Genomic DNA, 18,765 nt, shown 5'->3' with positions numbered 1-18,765 from the left:
ATTTCCAGTGACACATGAAAAGATGAAAGCTCTAAGTCTCAATACTGATCCACACATATTCGACATCGTTCTCAAGCAAGGAGACTCTCCACATATAACTAGCGAGCCTGTGGAACACAGAGATGGTAATTATACATTCCATTGTGTTCTCTGTTCATCCCACTGGAAGGCAAACAGTAAGTCACAGAAACTAACTAATTAAATGTATGATCTTCCTGTTCTGATATACCCTGATAGTCCATTGACTTCTCCCTAAATGTGCATTATAACAACTACCAAAGGGACTATTACTATGACCAGATCAGAACACGCACTTACAGAAGCTATTCTCAACCTCTGGGTCTCAAAATCCTTTGGATGTCAAACACCGGATTCCCTGCATATCATATATTTTACATTATAATTCATAACAATAGCAAAATTAGAGTTATGAGGTAGAAATAAAAAAATCTTTTATGGCTGGGGTCACAACACCAGGTCAAAGCATTAGGAAAGTTGACAGTCAGTAACCTAAGGTATTGGTCATGCCTCATACACTACATGTTCAGTACACTCGCCGATCTTTCTTCTCCTACAGCCATATTCTCTCATCTGCTACTTGTTTTAATAAAGATGAGATGCCTCCTGCTGGTCAACACAAGCAAGAGCCTTCAGGCTAAATCAGCCCACCACAGTTTTTGTCAATGTCCTCCCTCTCTCCCATATGTCCACACACTACAGATGCCTGTGTCGGTGCTACAGCAACAGAGATGAGTCTTTACACATGTGCGGATTAGGTCTCAAAGCTGACTGTAGTACCTGGATGCTTACAAGAACAGTTCCATGATCCCTGATCAAGGTCCCCCACCACCACCCCTTTGTGCTCCTGTGCTGCTTCCTGGGAGCCACTGTGATGGATGCAGTCACCACTTCATGATGGGATCCAGAAGTCTCAGGATTTGACCACAGATTCAACACCCCCAGAGAGCAAAGTTGTGAGAATTTCTGATAAGGAAAATGAGCTTGACCAGCCCAGACCTGTGGAATCCAGTCCTTCCTTTCTCCTACTTTGGAGCTATAAAAGCAGGAACCAGGGCAGGACCACAGCAGAAGCTCACCCCAGGCTGCACCCCTGGCACAATGCAGGCCCTGCTATTCCTGATGGCTCTTCTCTTGCCTTCTGGAGCTGGAGCTGGTGAGTTTGCTCTTCACCTCCCTAACCTCTGAGCTTTCAGCAACCGACCTTAATCCCTTAGCTTTGACAACAGAGACCCTGGAACATGAGGCAGGATCCTAAACTGACATAGTCTAGGGGAAATCTCTAGGACAAGGAAGAATGAAAAACTAATTCTCCTTCACACCATTTCATCAAAATGCTCTGTTCTGAAAGGCAGCTCCTCTCTGGCCTTCCCTTAGTGTGGAGGAAGACAGGATGAGTGAAGAACAAAATGCCTAAAGGAAATAGAGCACCAGAAACATGAATGGTCATTGTGTTCTGAATGAAGGATGAGGGTGGACAGGGAGCTGTGGGGAGGAAAGATCAACAGGAGAGAGAAGACCAAAGGACCTGTGGAGGGGCCTGAGCCCCATGTGAGGTGGGGTGGGCTTGGAGCAGTCGCTCAGCTTTAGCCCCATATTTCTCTGTCAGTACTGTGTTAGGGAGCCTGCAAGCTTGTGACCGTGGACTGGGTGTTCTTTGTTCCAGAGGAGATTATTGGTGGTGTGGAGTCTATTCCACACTCCCGCCCTTACATGGCCCATCTGGACATCGTCACTGAGAGAGGTTACAAGGACAGCTGTGGTGAGTTTCTCATAAGCTGTCAATTTGTGCTGACTGCTGCACACTGTAATGGACGGTAAGAGGCTTCTCTTCCTGTGAAGACATCCATGAGCCAGAGTCACAGAGCAGGAGAGACCTGAGGAAGTCTCTGAGCCCTGCTCATCTCCAGATGGGCTCTCCTTACACTGAGAGGACACTTCCTGGACCGTTTCATGTGTGGTCTCTGTTTTCAGAGGTCAGAGCTTTAAGCAGGGCTCCAATCGGAACAAAAACCATAGCTCTCGCCTTGTCCTGGTGTCTCCAGGGCTCAGACATGGGCAGGGAACAACTCAATTTAGAGTGCTTCCCACCATGTACAAAGACATGGGTACAATTCTAGTACTGAGGGTGGGGACAGTTCTCAGTCCTGTGTTTCCCTGAGCCCTGCGGCAATGGTCCTGGGAGCTCCTTCTCAAGTCTGTCTAGGGGCTCTGCCCTGGGACAGAGAAGAAAGACTCTGGTGTCGCTCTCCTCAGAAGGAGTCCTGCCCCTAAGACCAGAACTTATCACTGGTTCTTTCTCTGTCAACAGAGAAACCACTGTCACCCTTGGAGAACAAGAGAGAATCCACAGAGCAGAAGATAAAAGTGGAAAAACAAATCGCTCACCCAAATTACAACTTCTCTTCCAAGCTCCATAACATCATGTTACCGAAGGTGACGTTATTTTTCTTGCCCTGCTTGAGTCTCCCAACACTAACTCTCCCTCTGGCTCAGGCCATAGAACGCTCTCTTCTCCAATCCCTTTCCTCAGAATCCACTCGTGAATTCCCAATGGGAAAGGCCCCATGTCTCTTCTCTTCTTCGGCCAACAGCTTGAAGATCAAGCAGAGTTGACTCCTGTTGTGGATGTAATTCCCCTGCCTCGGCCCTCTTATCAAGCCTGGGAAGATGTGTCGAGCAGCTGGCTGGGGCCTAACTGGAATGACAGATCCTTCTACAGATACACTGAGGGAGGTTGATAAAGAGGCCTGTAAAATCTATAGGCGTTATGACGAAAGCTTCAAGGTCTGTGTGGGCAGTCCTAGAAGGAAGAGATCACCATATGAGGTGAGTACACACCTGCTCTTCCTCCCCACATCAGAAGACAGTGTCAGTGGAGGAAATGTGCCAAACATCTCTCCCTGGCAGTGCTAATGCCTGTGTCCTTAGCTCCTATCCCTGAGGCTCTGGAAACTGACATTGTCCCTGTCCATCTCATCTCCCTGTGCCCAACCCCTTCCTACATCCTTCCCACAAGGCTAGACACTAGACAGGAAGGGAGTAAAGGGAGACCTGTTAGCACTGGGGCAAGGCAGGGGAATTAGGAGGGGGTGGGAATCAGGCAGTAAATTCCTAACTTACAATGTATAGGGAACCAGGGCCTCTTATTTCACCCTGGGATTAACTATGGTGGTGGGGGTAGTTCTGTAGTTGCAGGAGAGTAATTGTTGCTCTTAGTATGTTATTTCTAATACACAGGGAGACTCTGGCGGACCGCTACTGTGCGCTGGTGTGGCCCATGGTATTGTATCTCATGGACGTGAAGATGCAAAGCCCCCTGCAGCCTTCACCCGAATCTCCCCATAGGTGCCCTGGATTGATACAGTCATAAACACAAGTAGCTGAAAAGCCTGACCTGCATGAGTCAGACTCTCCAAGCCTGAGCTCATCTGGTACCCTTTGGGTTCAACAGAGCCTGTCCCAAGCCTGTCCCAGCCTGTCCCTGTTCTGTCCCTTGCCTGTCCCAAGAGGTTCTCAAGTATACACAAGTCTGTGATGATGGATCGTTCCCTGTAAAGCACCTCAATAAAGACATAACCTCCAGCAGCTGTGTGACTGCACACTGTGCTCTAATCACTTATTCCCTCTCTATGCTTGATGAAGAATTGATTGGGGCTACTACTATCTGACCATGTTAACCGTCTTAAACACTGACCTCCTGGCACACATGTACCACTGTGGATAACTGAATAATATCTACCATGCATGGCTGTGTACAGTGAGATTTCATATCCAGGATAATGTGCACTGTTCCTCTCCTCCACTGTCCTGTCTTCTCATCTTCTCCCTCCTTGTCTCTCAGCTCTTCTGCCCACAAACCCCGTGTCTTAGCCACTGCATCTGTCCACACATCATCGCAGATTCCATGTCTAGATCAGACATGGCTGTTGATCCTTGTGTCCTCACCACCTACCCTGCCATCATCGTCCTCTCAATATTGCACACAGGATAGAACTAGCCTGTGTTGAGAAGAGACACTCCAGCACTCAGCATGTAACCAGTACTTACCATGGTGGCTGTGCTTCTGAGCCACTCCCATTCAACCGCCATCTTCCCCAAAGAGCCAGCCTTTCAGAAGAATGCCCAAGCTGAGTGAACTTATAAGTGGCCTGCTCTCCTCTTACGAGCCAAAGCCCATTGTCCCTAGTCAAGGGAAAGAATGCTTTACCTACAGGTTTCTTTGGAATCTAAAGGGAATGAGACCACACATGAGATCTGCTGGGCCCCAAGAAGGAATAATGTGATGGGTGTGGCCCTCTGACCATGAAAATTGCTGCCACAACCAGCCCCCGACCAGGACCTCAGCACCTCAGCCCTCCTCAGAGCCTGGCAGTCTCATGTCTAGTTTTCAGCTTCAGCATGGTACAGTGGCGATATAAGGACAGCTATCTAAGTACAAGGCTGACTATAAGTTCTATTCTAACTCTATGGGGGCAGGGAGCACGTATGGGATTGAACAGCGTATAAAGATCTTTAATCAATAAAGAATCCATGTTGGTTCATTGTTAACTGGGTGACTGTTGTTCATTTTTTGTAACTTTGGTTATATTTGTATAACTAAATCATAGGGTCTTTTCTCATTTTGATTTACATTGCTGTGTTTTGGGCATCGTCTCACTGTGTGGATCAGACAGAGTTCCAACTCATGATCCATCTGTCTCAGCCTCCCCAGTGCTGGGACCCCAAGCCGGCTCCACCATGCTCGGCATACACAAAGGTCTCAAAAGGTGAAACCCAAAGCAGGGACAGTAGCTGTGTCTTTTCCTAGCAGATGTGAATACTCACTAACCTGCAGCTGAGGGCGCACTGCCTCCTTACCCCACACTCTAAGGAGCACATGGACTTGGGACAATCTTCCTCCCTGAAGCTGGGCAACTGGAGGTGAGGAGAGAGTGATTGCCGCACCCTGCAGCCTGGCCTACAGCAATAGGGGCACAGGAGGAAACTCCTGAGAGCTGAGCTGAGGGCACAGGATGAATGACTTCCAGAAAGGTCACCTCCACAGAACAAACCCCATCACGTGATCCCCAAGTGTCAAAAAAAGCAGTTGGTGACCCAGACGCTCCAAAAGCAAGATAAGAGACCATCACTATTCATCACTACTAACGGTCATTCTCAGGCATGGTGGAAGGGGGTGCAAAAGCAGCAGGCCCAGTGCACTCTGGGAACAAGAAAACAGCCATGGTCTCCTGGGGTCAGCAAGGGCACATGAAGATAAGGTTTTTTTCAATTATGGTGCAGTAGCAGGGCTGGGCAGCCTAGCTTAAGAAAGCCTCAAGGAGTACCCTAGCAGCAGATACACACTGAGGGTAGACATAACAAAAGAGCTCAGCCAGCCACAGCTGAAAAAAGTGTCCAAGAAGTCAGCAGGTGCTCGTCCAAGCTTTGCAAAAGTAGAAACATAACCCAGGCGGTTGGGGATTTAGCTCAGTGGTAGAGCACTTGCCTAGCAAGCACAAGGCCCTGGGTTCGGTCCCCAGCTCCAGAAAAAAAAAAAAAAAAAAAAAGAAAGAAAGAAACATAACCCAGAAGTCAGCAAAAGCCGGTAAAACTTCAGACTCAAAAAAAAAGAGAGTGCAATGGAGAAAGATGTGCAGGTTTAAGTGCCAAACAATGACTAAAGGAGATTTCCATTCAGAAAACAAGAATGCTTACAATGAGGAGAATCCGGTCTCTGGTGAACCAGGGTTATTGATATCCTGCAGCAGGTGTTGCCACCTGACCCCATCTGTTTCCTGCCATGCAAAGGAATGTTCTCATCAACTATTTTGTAAATGAAATAATTTTTTTAGTAGCTCTGGAAACATTTTTAGGAAGGAAAGAATGACTTTGTGTCATTTTTAAGCATTAACAATTTTTGAGTTTTGCTTCATTCCAGTTTGTTTTATATAAGGTGCGTGGAGCCCAGGCTAGCCTTGAACAAGCACCATACTCTTGCCTCAGTCTCCCGGGTACTGAGGGCTGCAGTGTGCACCACTGTGCCCAGCTTTTCCTCCTGTAATGCAAAGCCAGGAAATTCTAGCATGGAGTCACCTTTGTGCACAGAATAGGTCTTGAATGTCTTAATTTCTTCTAATAACACATTACTAAATTATTTCCTCAGAAACAAATCATAAATGACATAGTAGTCATGCAGGGAATGCTAACACTCCAGAGGCAGAGGCAGGAAGAGCAGGATTCAAAGCATGGCTTCATCTACATGTGGAGTTCACAGCTAACCTGGGCTACACAAAAGCCTGCCTGCAGCGAAATGACAATAGAGGGGAGGGAATAGAGAAGATGAGAAAGAAGAGAGACAAAAAGAGAAAAGGAGGGAAGGAGGGAGAGAGGGAGGAAGGGAGGGAGGGAGGGACGAAGAAAGGCAGGGACCACTGAAAAACAGAGGGAGGGAGCTGCCTGAAAAACTCCTGGGTTGCAGCTGCCTCTGCCAGAGCTGCATGCACTCTATAACACATTCTGTTCTGATAGTGCAGTTTTCCCAACGGCCTTACACTATTGAAAATGATTGAAATTTTGAGCATATTCTGTATAAAATATTACACTGTGAATTGATCAAACCTTTGGAATATTTTGTTGTGGTTCATGTCTTGGAACACTGGGTCCCCACCTAGTGGTAACACATTTGGAAGGCTGTAGAACCCTAAAAGGAACAGCATCGTGGAAGGAAGTTGTTTGCTGCAGGCTGGTTGTGAAGTTTTGTGTTAGAGTCCCACTTCTGTAACACTCACCTGTCACAATCCTGCCGCAATGTCTTTCCATCATGAACTTGTCCTCAAACTGTAGCCATGAGAAGCAGACCTAACACGCTTTCCTTGACACAACACAAATGACAGGTTTCATCAGTGACTGTTTTTAACTAAAGGCAGAATCTCCTACCGACCCCCATTTCTTTCTAACTAGTCACACTCCTGACTTCATGATCTTCAAACCATATTTGAACTCTCCAGTACACAACATATAAAGCAGACAAGGGAGGCAGCAGAGACAGCAGAATTCTGGGAAACTGTAGCAGACAAAGAGAATGCAGGCAAATCACCGGGTCAGTGTTTATGAGGTTGATGCCCTGCTGGGGACTGAATCTTTTCTTCTCCCTCACCATCAGCCAAGACAAGGAACATCACCCAAGGCTGGAGGACCTGGGCCCTGGTGTTGTGGAGCCGACACCCCAGTTCCATGTGACCTGCCCCTCCGCTTTCAATGACACAGGAGAAAAACCTTGTCTTGGGCTCTGGGACTTGGTCTCACTGATGCAGAGCCACCAGATAAGACCTCTCCAGCTCCAGATCCTCCTTCTCCCTGCTAGTGATGTGATGTCAGAGGACAGCTCTCAATATTAGCAAATGAAAACACAGGACTTCACTTAAATTCTCACCTGTGAACTAACCTCCTGTAGGTCTCCAAGAGAAATGGCACTGCACTGTGTGACCTTCTCTTCATTACACTCCTTCTTCTGAGTCCAGGGAAGCACCGAGCAGACACTCAACCAACCAGAGCCTCCAGGGATTAAGCCACTACTCAAAGACTATACATGGTATTAGCCCAAATGCTTGAATTACCCTAGATGCCTAGAACAAATGAAACTCAAGACAGATGATCAAAATGTGAATGCTTCACTCCTTCTTTAAAAGGGGAACAAGAATACCCTTGGCAGGGAAGAGAGAGGCAAAGATTAAAAGAGAGACTGAAGGAATACCCTTTCAGAGCCTGCCCCACATGTGGCCCATACATATACAGCCACCCAATTAGACAAGATGGATGAAGCAAAGAAATGCAGGCAGACAGGAGCCGGATGTAGATCTCTCCTGAGAGACACAGCCAGAATACAGCAAACACAGAGGCGAATGCCAGCAGCAAACCACTGAACTGAGAACAGGACCCCCATTGAAGGAATCAGAGAAAGAACTGGAAGAGCTTGAAGGGGCTCGAGACCCCATATGTACAACAATGCCAAACAACCAGAGCTTCCAGGGACTAAGCCACTACCTAAGGACTATACATGGACTGACCCTGGACTCTGACCTCATAGGTAGCAATGAATATCCTAGTAAGAGCACCAGTGGAAGGTGAAGCCCAGGGTCCTGCTAAGACTGAACCCCCAGTGAACTAGATTGTTGGGGGGAGGGCAGCAATGGGGGGAGGATGGGGAGGGGAACACCCATAAAGAAGGGGAGGGGAGAGGGGGATGTTTGCCCGGAAACCGGGAAAGGGAATAACACTCGAAATGTATATAAGAAATACTCAAGTTAATAATAAAAAAAAAAGACTATACATGGACTGACCCTGGACTCTGACCTCATAGGTAGCAATGAATATCCTAGTAAGGGCACCAGTGGAAGGGGAAGCCCTTGGTCCTGCCAAGACTGAACCCCCAGTGAATGGGATTGTTGGGGGGAGGGCAGCAATGGGGGGAGGATGGGGAGGGGAGGGGAACACTCATAGAGAAGGGGAGGGGGAGGGGTTAGGGGAATGTTGGCCCAGAAACTGGGAAGGGGAATAACCATCGAAATGTAAATAAGAAATACTCAAGTTAATAAAGATGAAAGAAAAAAAGAAGAGTGTAAGAAAAAAATGTGTTTAACAATTAAAGGCATTGTGATCCTGGTCTCAGTTTCAAGTCTACATTTGTAAACAGACAGCAGTGGTATTTCCTAGAGTGGTTTTAACAAAAAAGAGAAAGTGTTAACTTTCAGACAGTGGTGTAGTTTGTAGTTTAGGACCATCCCAGCCTTCTAGAGCAAATTGCTTACCTCATACCCCTAACCCTAACCTTCCCCTCACACTTACCAAGACTCTTTTTCTAGAATGGTTGAGCGGGAAGGACTCTTAATTTGAAATCATAAAGATCTAACTTTAAACCCTAAACTCTAAATGTCAGATCAACAAATTGAAACAGTAATAAGTATTTGATGGGGTTGCTATGAAAGTAACAAGGTGTCTAATGGAATGACACTAAATTTCACACACAGTCTGAGGAAATAATCGCTCCACCTCTTTGCTCACAGGTTGAAGTCCCTGAGGTCCTATCCTAGACTTGGCTTCCTCCTTTGGTGTTTGTTGTTTTTTTTCTCAGTCTCTTCTTTAGACAATAAACACAGATTCCAAGAAAGGGAAATGCAAGTTAATGTCAGATTCCAGATAATCCTTATTTAAGACGAATGCTGTTCAGATTTTAATATATAGTGTAATAAAATGAAATGAAATAGCATGAAAACCAACTGGGTATATTATATTTTTTCTTTACTTTTTGAAATTTCCATACAGTAAAATATGACCATACCCATTTCCTAACTCAACCCCTGTACGTGTCTATACACGTGTCTGTGCACTGAGTCTTTCTGTAAAGCACATTTCCTACTGTGGGCTACAGTAATCACAGCCTCTGTGCTCCTGGATGCTCGCTGCAAAGATTATCCTCAGCCCAAGTTTCTGGGGACTTTTAACAAGCTGCCCTAACTAGAAAGGTAAGATCCCTGCATATTCTGTCCCCATACTCCTGAGACACAGTCGAGGATCCCTCTGAGTGTCTGGGGCATAAGAGTCCAGGGCTCAGTTTCACCTCTAGTAAAACAGTGTTATTCTGGAGGAGCGTCTAGCTATGAAGAAAACTTAAAGAAGAAACTATGGCCACACAGTTCCGGAGATAACATCTCCTGCCACTCCCCTGCCTGCTGGGAGTAATAAGGCCTGAGACCCAGAGATTAAAGCCTGCACAGCCCTGAGTAGCCCCTCAGAGAGGATGAATCTCCATGCTCTGTGTCTGCTGCTCCTTCTCCTGGGTTCCAGCACCAAAGCTGGTGAGTGTCGGGGTCCCTCCCTCTCGAATCTGCAGGCTCAGCTCCTAAAACAACAAATTTTAGTGTGTCATTTGGGACTCTCAAGATCCTCAGGAATATTCCTGCCCATTCTTTAAAGCTGTGGTGGTTCCTTAGGAACACAGAAACTCGTGCTGACTGCGCAGGGCTCCTAAAGCCACTGGGAGAAAGACAGAGATTCCAGGAGAGCGGGCACATTCTCTTCATCTCTGTGACCAAGGCAGAAGAGCACCTTGTGGTTTTGCTCTCCTGTGCCTATAAGGGGGCAGGGCAGGAGGAACCTGGACAACGTGCCCTGCAGGAGGGAAGATGGGCCAGGGACACAGCAGAGTGTAAAATATCAGAAGTAGGAAAACGCCTAAATCTGAGGTGGGAGTGGATTCTTGAGCAAGAAGTGACCCTGGAGGAGGGCGGGCTGTGGTGAGAGGAGCTGACAAGGATACCTGAGAGAACCCTGGGCAGAGCTTAAGGCAGGGAGGTCAAGGGAAGCCTCTCTCAACCTTACTCCAGCTGTGCACTCTGGAGAGAGCGAGCGTCCATGCCTATCTCAGGCCCTGGGGTTCTCTGTTCTAGGGGAGATCATCGGGGGCACGGAGTGCATACCACACTCCCGCCCCTACATGGCCTATCTAGAAATTGTCACTTCTGACAATTACCTGTCAGCCTGCAGTGGCTTCCTGATCAGACGAAACTTTGTGCTGACTGCAGCTCACTGTGCAGGACGGTAAGACAAGATGCTCTTTATCCTTAACACGTGGTAAACCACTGGGGATAACAACCTGGGACGCACCCAGGGGGGACCTGAAGAGGGATCCTGAGCCTAGGTCAACTAACAAGAAAGATGTCATTAAACAGATGCCCTGAGCCTCAATCACGATAAGTGCAGCAACTCTCAGAGGCAAGAGAGGAGTCTCCAATATGGCCACTCCATAACCCCTTAAACATGGAAGACACTTACAGCTCGCTTGTCAGGATCTACCAAGTAGTTTTCTGGGCATCTCTCCTTGCTGTTTTCAAGAACCCTGGCCTACAGTTCCAAGATCCACAGCCTGACATTTCTAAGGAAGGCAGAACAAACCCACAGGACACTTACTACTTCCCGCTTTCCTGACTAGCTCATGCTATAGAAAGCGGGCCCTGTTCAAAGTTCTCCAAATTGGGAAGTACTAACCCTGTACCCCAGGTCCTCTGTTTCTTGCTCATTCCCCAGCAATTCCTGTGTCTGCTCCAGAAAATACCCTTTCTCCAAGCCTTTTCTCTCCTCAAAACTGAACCCATCGACACCACAAGAAACCCAGAAAAGGGAGATGGGAAGAGGCCTGTGTCCCAGGGAGGAATTCCAGCCTCTTTTCAAATACAGAATCCCGTTTGCTAGGCAAACACTCTACCAATTGCTACCTCCTCAGGCTCCATCCTTTCTCACAACAGGTCTATAACCGTCCTCCTAGGAGCTCATAACAAAACATATAAAGAAGACACATGGCAGAAGCTCGAGGTTGAAAAGCAATTCATTCATCCAAACTATGATAAGCGTTTGGTTCTCCATGACATCATGTTACTGAAGGTAACAAGTTTTTCCCTCCATTGTATTTAAGACTTTTCTTCTGGTCCCCATTGTCCTGAATTCCTCCTGTCCTGCCTTGGACAGTGCTCCCTTCTTACTCTCCTGTTGGACTCAGTACTTTGCCCTTTCCCTCCTTGATTGTCTGTAACTAACCCCTAACCCACAACCCTGGCTAAGAGTCCCTCATTTCCTTCACAGTTGAAGGAGAAAGCCAAGCTAACCCTAGGCGTGGGAACCCTCCCACTCTCGGCCAACTTCAACTTCATTCCACCCGGGAGAATGTGCAGGGCAGTTGGCTGGGGCAGAACAAACGTGAATGAACCAGCCTCTGACACACTGCAGGAAGTAAAGATGAGACTCCAGGAGCCCCAATCCTGCAAACACTTCACCAGTTTTCAACACAAGTCCCAGTTGTGTGTGGGCAACCCCAAGAAGATGCAAAATGTATACAAGGTGATCCACTTACCAGTTTTTTCTAAAAGCATTCCCGGGAGCCAGAGTTCTTAAACAGGGTAGGGCAGAAGATTGCCAGCCAATCACAGTGTTAGGAATCACCAACTGAGGAAACAAAGTATCGGTCTTCCCAGGGCCACTCGGGTTTCTCAGTTCACTCTGTGCAAACATGGGGTGATGTGAGGGAGATGTGGTGGCTACCCGCCAAACATCAGGCTCTTGACCTAACTACAAGTTGAAATGGGTGGGCAGAGGTAGAGGTTCCCTCCTATGCACTCATGTGTTTCCTCTCTTCCCCACCCCCAACAGGGAGACTCTGGAGGACCTCTCCTGTGTGCTGGGATAGCCCAAGGCATTGCATCCTACGTACATCCGAATGCAAAGCCCCCTGCTGTCTTCACCAGAATCTCCCATTACAGACCCTGGATCAATAAGATCTTGAGGGAGAATTAACTCTGGATCTCGGGCCAGTGTGTGAGGAAATCTGGAGCTGGAATCGTGCAGGTTTTCTGTGACATGTGGGATCTGGCCTGTCTGTAGTTCCTGCTGAAGCCCTTCCTGATCCCTGAGCTTCCAGAAGGTTCTTACAAGTCACAGAAAGTTCCTAAAAGTCACCATCTTCATAAACCTCAATAAAGAGCCAGATCCTAGACTGCAATGTGTGTCTCCTCTCTCAGCTACTCTCTTCTCCATGCGCACAGCAACCTGATTCACATCCTAAATAACTAAAGATTTGGAAGAGCATATGAGGGGGGTGGGGGTGGTATGAAGGGGCAGACAGAGACAGAAGGATACACATTGAAACCAGCAGAGAGAGAGAGAAATAACAAAGAAAAACTAAGCATATTCCTGGGTAGGCAAGGTTTGTGTGTCCAGCTTAAACAAGAAATCATACCCATCCCTTCTTTACTATTTCTCTTTCTCCCTCTTACTATCTCTTTCTCTCTCACCTGTCTCTCAGTGAGTGGGGTGTGTGTGTGTGTGTCTGTCTGTCTGTCTGTCTGTCTGTAAAATGTATATGTTGTGTATGCACCTGTGTGTGCATAGGTGTGTGTGCGCATGCATATCTTATTCTTTTATTCTATCACTCTCTGCCAGAATCCTTTGAGACAGGATCCTCAATGAACCTGGAGCCACACTGGTGATCAAGAAGCCCCAAAGCTCCTCCTGTCGCAAGTGCTGGATTACAGGCACACTCAGCCACACCCCATTTTCTATAAGGGTGCCGGGGATTCAAACTCGGGTCTTCATGCTTTCACAGAAAGCTTCTTAGCCACCGAGCCATCTCCCATCCCCTAACTTAACTACTAACTATTCCAGAATCGCTGGGAACATTTTCTATTGCAAAACAGGGTGTGAGAAGTATTTCTGGTGTCTCTCCAGTAGAGGTCAGTAACAACACCCTCTACACATCCAAACAAAATCTCCCCAGCTTCGTCTCTGAGGGCAAAGGCGCAGAATCAGCTTCAGCTGAGATTTACACAGGTGGCACAGGTAGGACAGCTAGGGACGAACAGTCCTGCCAGCGCCATCTGGAAAAGAGATCTCCCATCTGTAAAGCTCTGAGGGGAGGAAGAGGGGATTGCCTCTCAGTCGCTGCCACAGAACAGATGGCCAGGAGCAACAAGACAAGAAATTATCACAAAGTCAGCTTGAGCAACACCATCCATCCACAAATTGCTCTGTGCAGACCACCAGGAAGCACAAGGCCTACAGCTGCTCAGTACAAACATTTACCCACAAGAGGAACGGTTGGCAGAAGGCACAGAGCAGGGTAAGGACACCATCTGCCCATGGAAGGAATGGCTGGAGAAGAGCATGGGGACACCAACCAAGACCAAGGCTGGCAACACCCATGGCTTCTGAGGGCTGGTGAACCCCTTTGACCAAGTTACTTCCGGGGACTCATTAAGAAGTGGAAGGGACGTGCGTGAAGACTGGTGTCTAAAGATTTACATCTCAACATTCATAATTTTGAAACAAACTATAATCCCTTCCACGAAACAGAATTTAAGTGGTAAATTTATATGGCTGAGTGTTTTGATAGTTAATAATTTGTTCTCAGACATATTTAATAATGCAGGAAAATTCAGTACAATGCTTTTCAAAAAACAATATGAAAATTTCTTCATTTTAATCTCAATTTTAATAAAGTATAGTGTGGCCATCCTGAAAAGAATGGAAACGGTTATATCAAAATAATGTTGGAAATTGAGGACAAGACTAAAGCTATTTGTGCTTTGTTCATACACCCGGGTGTCCTCACCGCAGAGACTCTGACCAGGTAAGTGCATACACCCACCTTCAGTGTCCCACGGGTCAAGCATTGCTCCCTGGGCAGAAGCATCCTGTGTTTAAGGCTCACATAGCTGAGCCATCCCGAAAGCTAGAGAAGCTGAACCTTCATGAGTTCCCCTTGGCCAACGCACAGAAATGATAGTCTTTTTCTTTTTAATTAATTTTTACATCCTGACCTCAGTTTTTCCTCCTTCTCTCTTCCCAATCCCTGCCCCCATCTGTCCCCTCCCCATCCTCCACCACTCCTCCTCCACTGCTCTTCCTGAAAGGTCGATCTCCCAGGACATTGTTGTCTTTATACAGGTGAAGGCCTGTGATTGGGCAGTGAAAAAGTAAGGCGGGGACAGAGTTTGTGTACCGCGGGAGAGAGGAGAAAGAGGGGAAGGACCAAGGTGGAGGCAGAGAAGGATGACTCAGATCTGTGTGGCCTTAAATGGCCACAGATAGTTATGAATATTTCATAAGGGGTGGATTTTATAGGACAATTTGTCTTATCTAGGTGGGCAGTCTCTATCATTATCGATTGGTTGTGAGTTTATTGTGCAGATGTTTTGTGGAGTTTGAATTTACTGATATAAATCTGAGTGCTAAATTAGAAGCTTAATCAGCTTTGATCTTAACGGGTTACTGGGAGTTGCGACTATAACCATTAGTGTGGATGAGATTCCCTTATTGTTTACCGCAACAGGTATCTACCAAACATGGCATATTAAGTTGCAATAAGACAGGTACCTCCCCTCCTATTAAGGCTAGATGAGGAAACCCCGAAGGAGGAGAGGGTCCCAAAGGCAGGCAACAGAGTCAGAGGCAGCCCCTGCTCCCACTGTTAGGCATCCCATGGAAGCCAAGCTACACAACTGTACCATGTGTGCAGAAGGCCGAGGTCAGTCCCATGCAGGCTCCCTGGTCGAGGGTTCAGTCTCTGTGATTCCCTGTGAGCCCAGGCTAGTTGATATTGTGTGTTTTCTTGTGCCCTTGACTTCTCTGGCTCTTAAAGTCCTTCCTCCCCCTCCTCCACAGGATTCCCAAGCTCTACCTCATGTTTGGCTTGGGTCTCTGCATCTGTTTCCATCAGTCGCTGGATGAAGCCTCTCTGATGACATTTGAATTACACATCAATCTATGAGTACAGCAGAATAGTATTAAGAATTGATTCTATCATGGGTCTCTGGTCTATCCAGCCTCTGGATCCTGACCCTCCAGGCAGTGTTGGGGGGGACGTGGAGCTCCCTCTTATTACATGGGCCTCAAGCTGGACCAGTATTAGTTGGCCACTCACATAATCTCTGTGTCACCTTTACCCCAGCAGATCTTGTAAGCAGGACAAATTCGAAGGTTTTATGGCTGGGTTGATGTCCCAGTCCCTCCACTGGAAGTCATGCCTAGTCACAGGAAACAGCTGGTTCAGGCTCTGTATCCCCCATTGCCAGGAGTCTTAGGTAATCAAGTTTCTTTGTCTGCCTCCCACACACAGGACAAGGGGATTGCATTAACAACTATTATCTAATCTTCAATTTAAAAAAAAAAAAGGAGGCCATCTACTTAAGGCAGTTTACCTTTCACAGACAAATGGCTATCACCCATTCTGGATACATCATTCATATGGTGTTTTCTTTCTCAGCTCCCTTAAGCAAATGAGATAAATAATTCCCATCTCTCCCCTCTGCTGTCCTTAATGCAACACAGGTGACTTCACACTTCCAGGATTAAGATTCCTGAACACCCTTGCCTTTCTCCTAAGCCCATAATAATGGAACACCAATGTGCCAACATGCTGTCAATCAAACTCTTACAGGCTTAACATGTGCTTTACCCCGGCTCTTCTTTTGGTGTGACTATGAAGATAGATAGATAGATAGATAGATAGATAGATAGATAGATAGATAGATAGATAAATGGATGCGCACACACATGCACACACATGCACACACATGCACACACACATACACATATACCCATATACACACATATACCCATATACACACATATACACACATACACACATACACACACATACATAAACACACATACATAAACACACATACATACACACACTCACACACACATACACACATACAAACACACACACAGAGGGAAAGGGAGAGGAGGAGGGAGAGGGAGAGAGAGAGAGGTGGGAGAGGGGAAGAAGGAGAGGGGAGGGGGGAAGGGGAAGTGGGAGGTAGGAAGGAAGGGAGAGAAGAAGGGAGAGGGAGAGGGAGAGGAAGAAGGAGAGGGAGAGAGATGCCCTGCCAGGATTCTGCACTCCGGTTGTGATTATTCCACACGTTTATCTCTAGGAGGAAAGGAAGGCAGCACTGCTTCTGCAGGCCAGATGGAGGCTGACCCACCATCTCCCTTGGACCTGCCTGGGGCCACGAAACTGCCTTTACCCAGACACTCATCTGACTATAAACTTTTGAGACAAGCAGGCAATGGCATCCACAGATGACAGCCTTGGGTCCCTCCAGCAGCAGGTGAGCTCTCTTGCTGGGGCCTAATGACTGCCAAACTTGGGACATTTTCACAGTAGTGAGGAAAAACGTTATGTCAATGTAAATGAACCCAATGTTGTTCAAGACCAGTGTTGTATCCTCAGAAAATGCCGTACAGACAGGCTCTAGAGATTTCAACCCAATAATCTCTTGTAGATGGCTCCCACCCCTCACAGCCCCTTCTGGTTTATGTTGTATTTTATCCCTGCTGCCTCCATTTTTTTAAAAACAGCAGATAATAGCACTGCAAAAAAAAAAAAAAAAAAACACTGCTAAACAGGTTCTGGTTCAGTACCAATATACAGGTTGAATATTTTGGTGATGTGTCTCATTAAAAAAATAAATCAGGGGGAGATGTGGGAAAACCCCACTAATTAAGGTCAAAGTCCACCATTGGCTGGACAGCCTCTGAGCTCAGTGCCATTTGGAGGACTCCCTTCGGCTTTTTCTCAGACCTTGTTGTGTCACACAGGCTTAGATTGCAGAATCAACTTCTTCCCTCCTGATAAGAACTGGCTAGCACCTGGACTTCCCGAAGGCTTCCCAGGCTAATGAGGCATTTTAGTACCCTAAACCCTCAGCCAATGGCATTTGCCCTTCCTGCATGTTCCTACCCTCAGTCCCACAAATCATATAAGCCTTGAATCATATAAGCCTATAAGTAAAGTTGGTATGACTCCCCGAAGCCGGTTCCGGTGTGGTCATGCATGGTGCATACTCACAGGGCTTCCGAACCACCCACTCCCATCCCTACTGCCACCCACCCTTCCCCGTTCATACTCTCTGTTCCCATCACACTTGTGGACTGCATCAGCTGACGATCCCCAAGGACAAGGACAGCCACAGTTACTGATAAATTATTTTTGAAAACTGAAAATGGGGACCTACAAGATGACTCAGAAGGTCAAAGCCCTTGCTTGCCCAAACCATGTACCATTACTCACTGGTATCATGAGGAGTTTCAAGGAATAGAATAGTCAGTGTATGACTTTCCCTCACACTGAACTGTTTTCTAAATAAAACATAATTAAAGTAAGACATAACTAATGATGGGGAGCTAACACAGCCAGAGATCTGTTTTAGAGCTCTGTTGGAGACCATGGTGACTCTAATTAATAATAATGGTTTGGGGGTTTTGTTAGTTTTTTGTCTTATTTTTTGAGACAGGACCTCATGTAGCCCAGGCTGGTCTTGAACTCACCATGCAGCCAAGGATGATCTTGAATGTCTGCTCCTCTCTCCTCTGCCTCCAAAGTCCTGGAATCACAGGGGTGTGCTACCACATCCCACTTAGTAACACCCCATTTTACAACTAAAACTCACTGAGGGATTTTAGATGTGGAAAGTATCTAAGATAACTAATATATTAATTAGCTTGATTTAGTCATTGCTCCCATACACATTTATCAGAGAAATCACGTTCTGTGCCATAATTACATACAATATTGGTCAAGTTAGAAATGTGATGAAAGGGTCTAATATAAGTCTGCCACCAGGACCCCTCACCCACCAACAGTGTCATTGGAGGACTCCTTTCACCTCCGCTGCTGAAAGGTTAGACAGCATCAGTGACCATTTCATCAGGTCATCTTTGATGAAGAGAAGGCCATTCTCACTGAGAAACAGTTGCCAGTGTTAGCTGTGTCGGCATGGTACAGCATGACACATTGTTTACTTTCCTGGAGAGAGCCTTCTTATCTTTAATGAGCAAAGAAAGAAGTTAGAACTGTGTCCACTCACTAAAGTGTTAGTCACAACTTTATGAGGAACATAAGGTGATTTGTCCATCTATAAATGAGTTGTCAGTTAATTATGATATCTGAATTAGGGCTGGAGGGATGGCTCAGTGGTTAAGAGCACTGACTGCTCTTCCAGAGGTCCTGAGTTCAAATCCCAGCAACCACATAGTGGCTCACAACCATCTGTGATGGGATCCGATGCCCTCTTCTGGTGTGTCTGAAGACAGCTACAGTGTACTCGTATAAATAAAAATAAAGGAAGTCAAAATGTTAATGAACAACAGGCTAAAGTCAAAGAAAAATTAAAAGATAACAGTCAAGATTGACTGAATAAAGTGAAAGAAAGA

At 46.6% G+C, this 18,765-nt stretch overlaps 2 protein-coding genes across 2 annotated transcripts; both read left to right on the top strand.

Moving 5' to 3' along the window:
• Positions 1-996: 996 nt before the first annotated feature.
• LOC134482066 (mast cell protease 1-like) lies at positions 997-3,366 on the top strand. Its single transcript, XM_063274829.1, has 5 exons — positions 997-1,174; positions 1,685-1,780; positions 2,330-2,454; positions 2,680-2,847; positions 3,259-3,366. The coding sequence occupies exons 1-5, from the start codon at positions 997-999 to the stop codon at positions 3,364-3,366; spliced, it is 675 nt and encodes a 224-aa protein (XP_063130899.1).
• Positions 3,367-9,762: 6,396 nt separating this feature from the next.
• Positions 9,763-12,545, top strand: Cma1 (chymase 1). Its single transcript, NM_013092.2, has 5 exons — positions 9,763-9,854; positions 10,446-10,596; positions 11,301-11,436; positions 11,635-11,889; positions 12,199-12,545. The coding sequence occupies exons 1-5, from the start codon at positions 9,797-9,799 to the stop codon at positions 12,340-12,342; spliced, it is 744 nt and encodes a 247-aa protein (NP_037224.1). The 5' UTR covers positions 9,763-9,796; the 3' UTR covers positions 12,343-12,545.
• Positions 12,546-18,765: the final 6,220 nt, after the last annotated feature.

This window comes from Rattus norvegicus, chromosome 15 (assembly GCF_036323735.1).
Source record: "Rattus norvegicus strain BN/NHsdMcwi chromosome 15, GRCr8, whole genome shotgun sequence".
Classification (NCBI taxonomy): domain Eukaryota; kingdom Metazoa; phylum Chordata; class Mammalia; order Rodentia; family Muridae; genus Rattus; species Rattus norvegicus.
The sequence above is the reverse complement of the archived record's forward strand: the minus strand, read 5'-3'. Positions and strand labels throughout refer to the sequence as shown.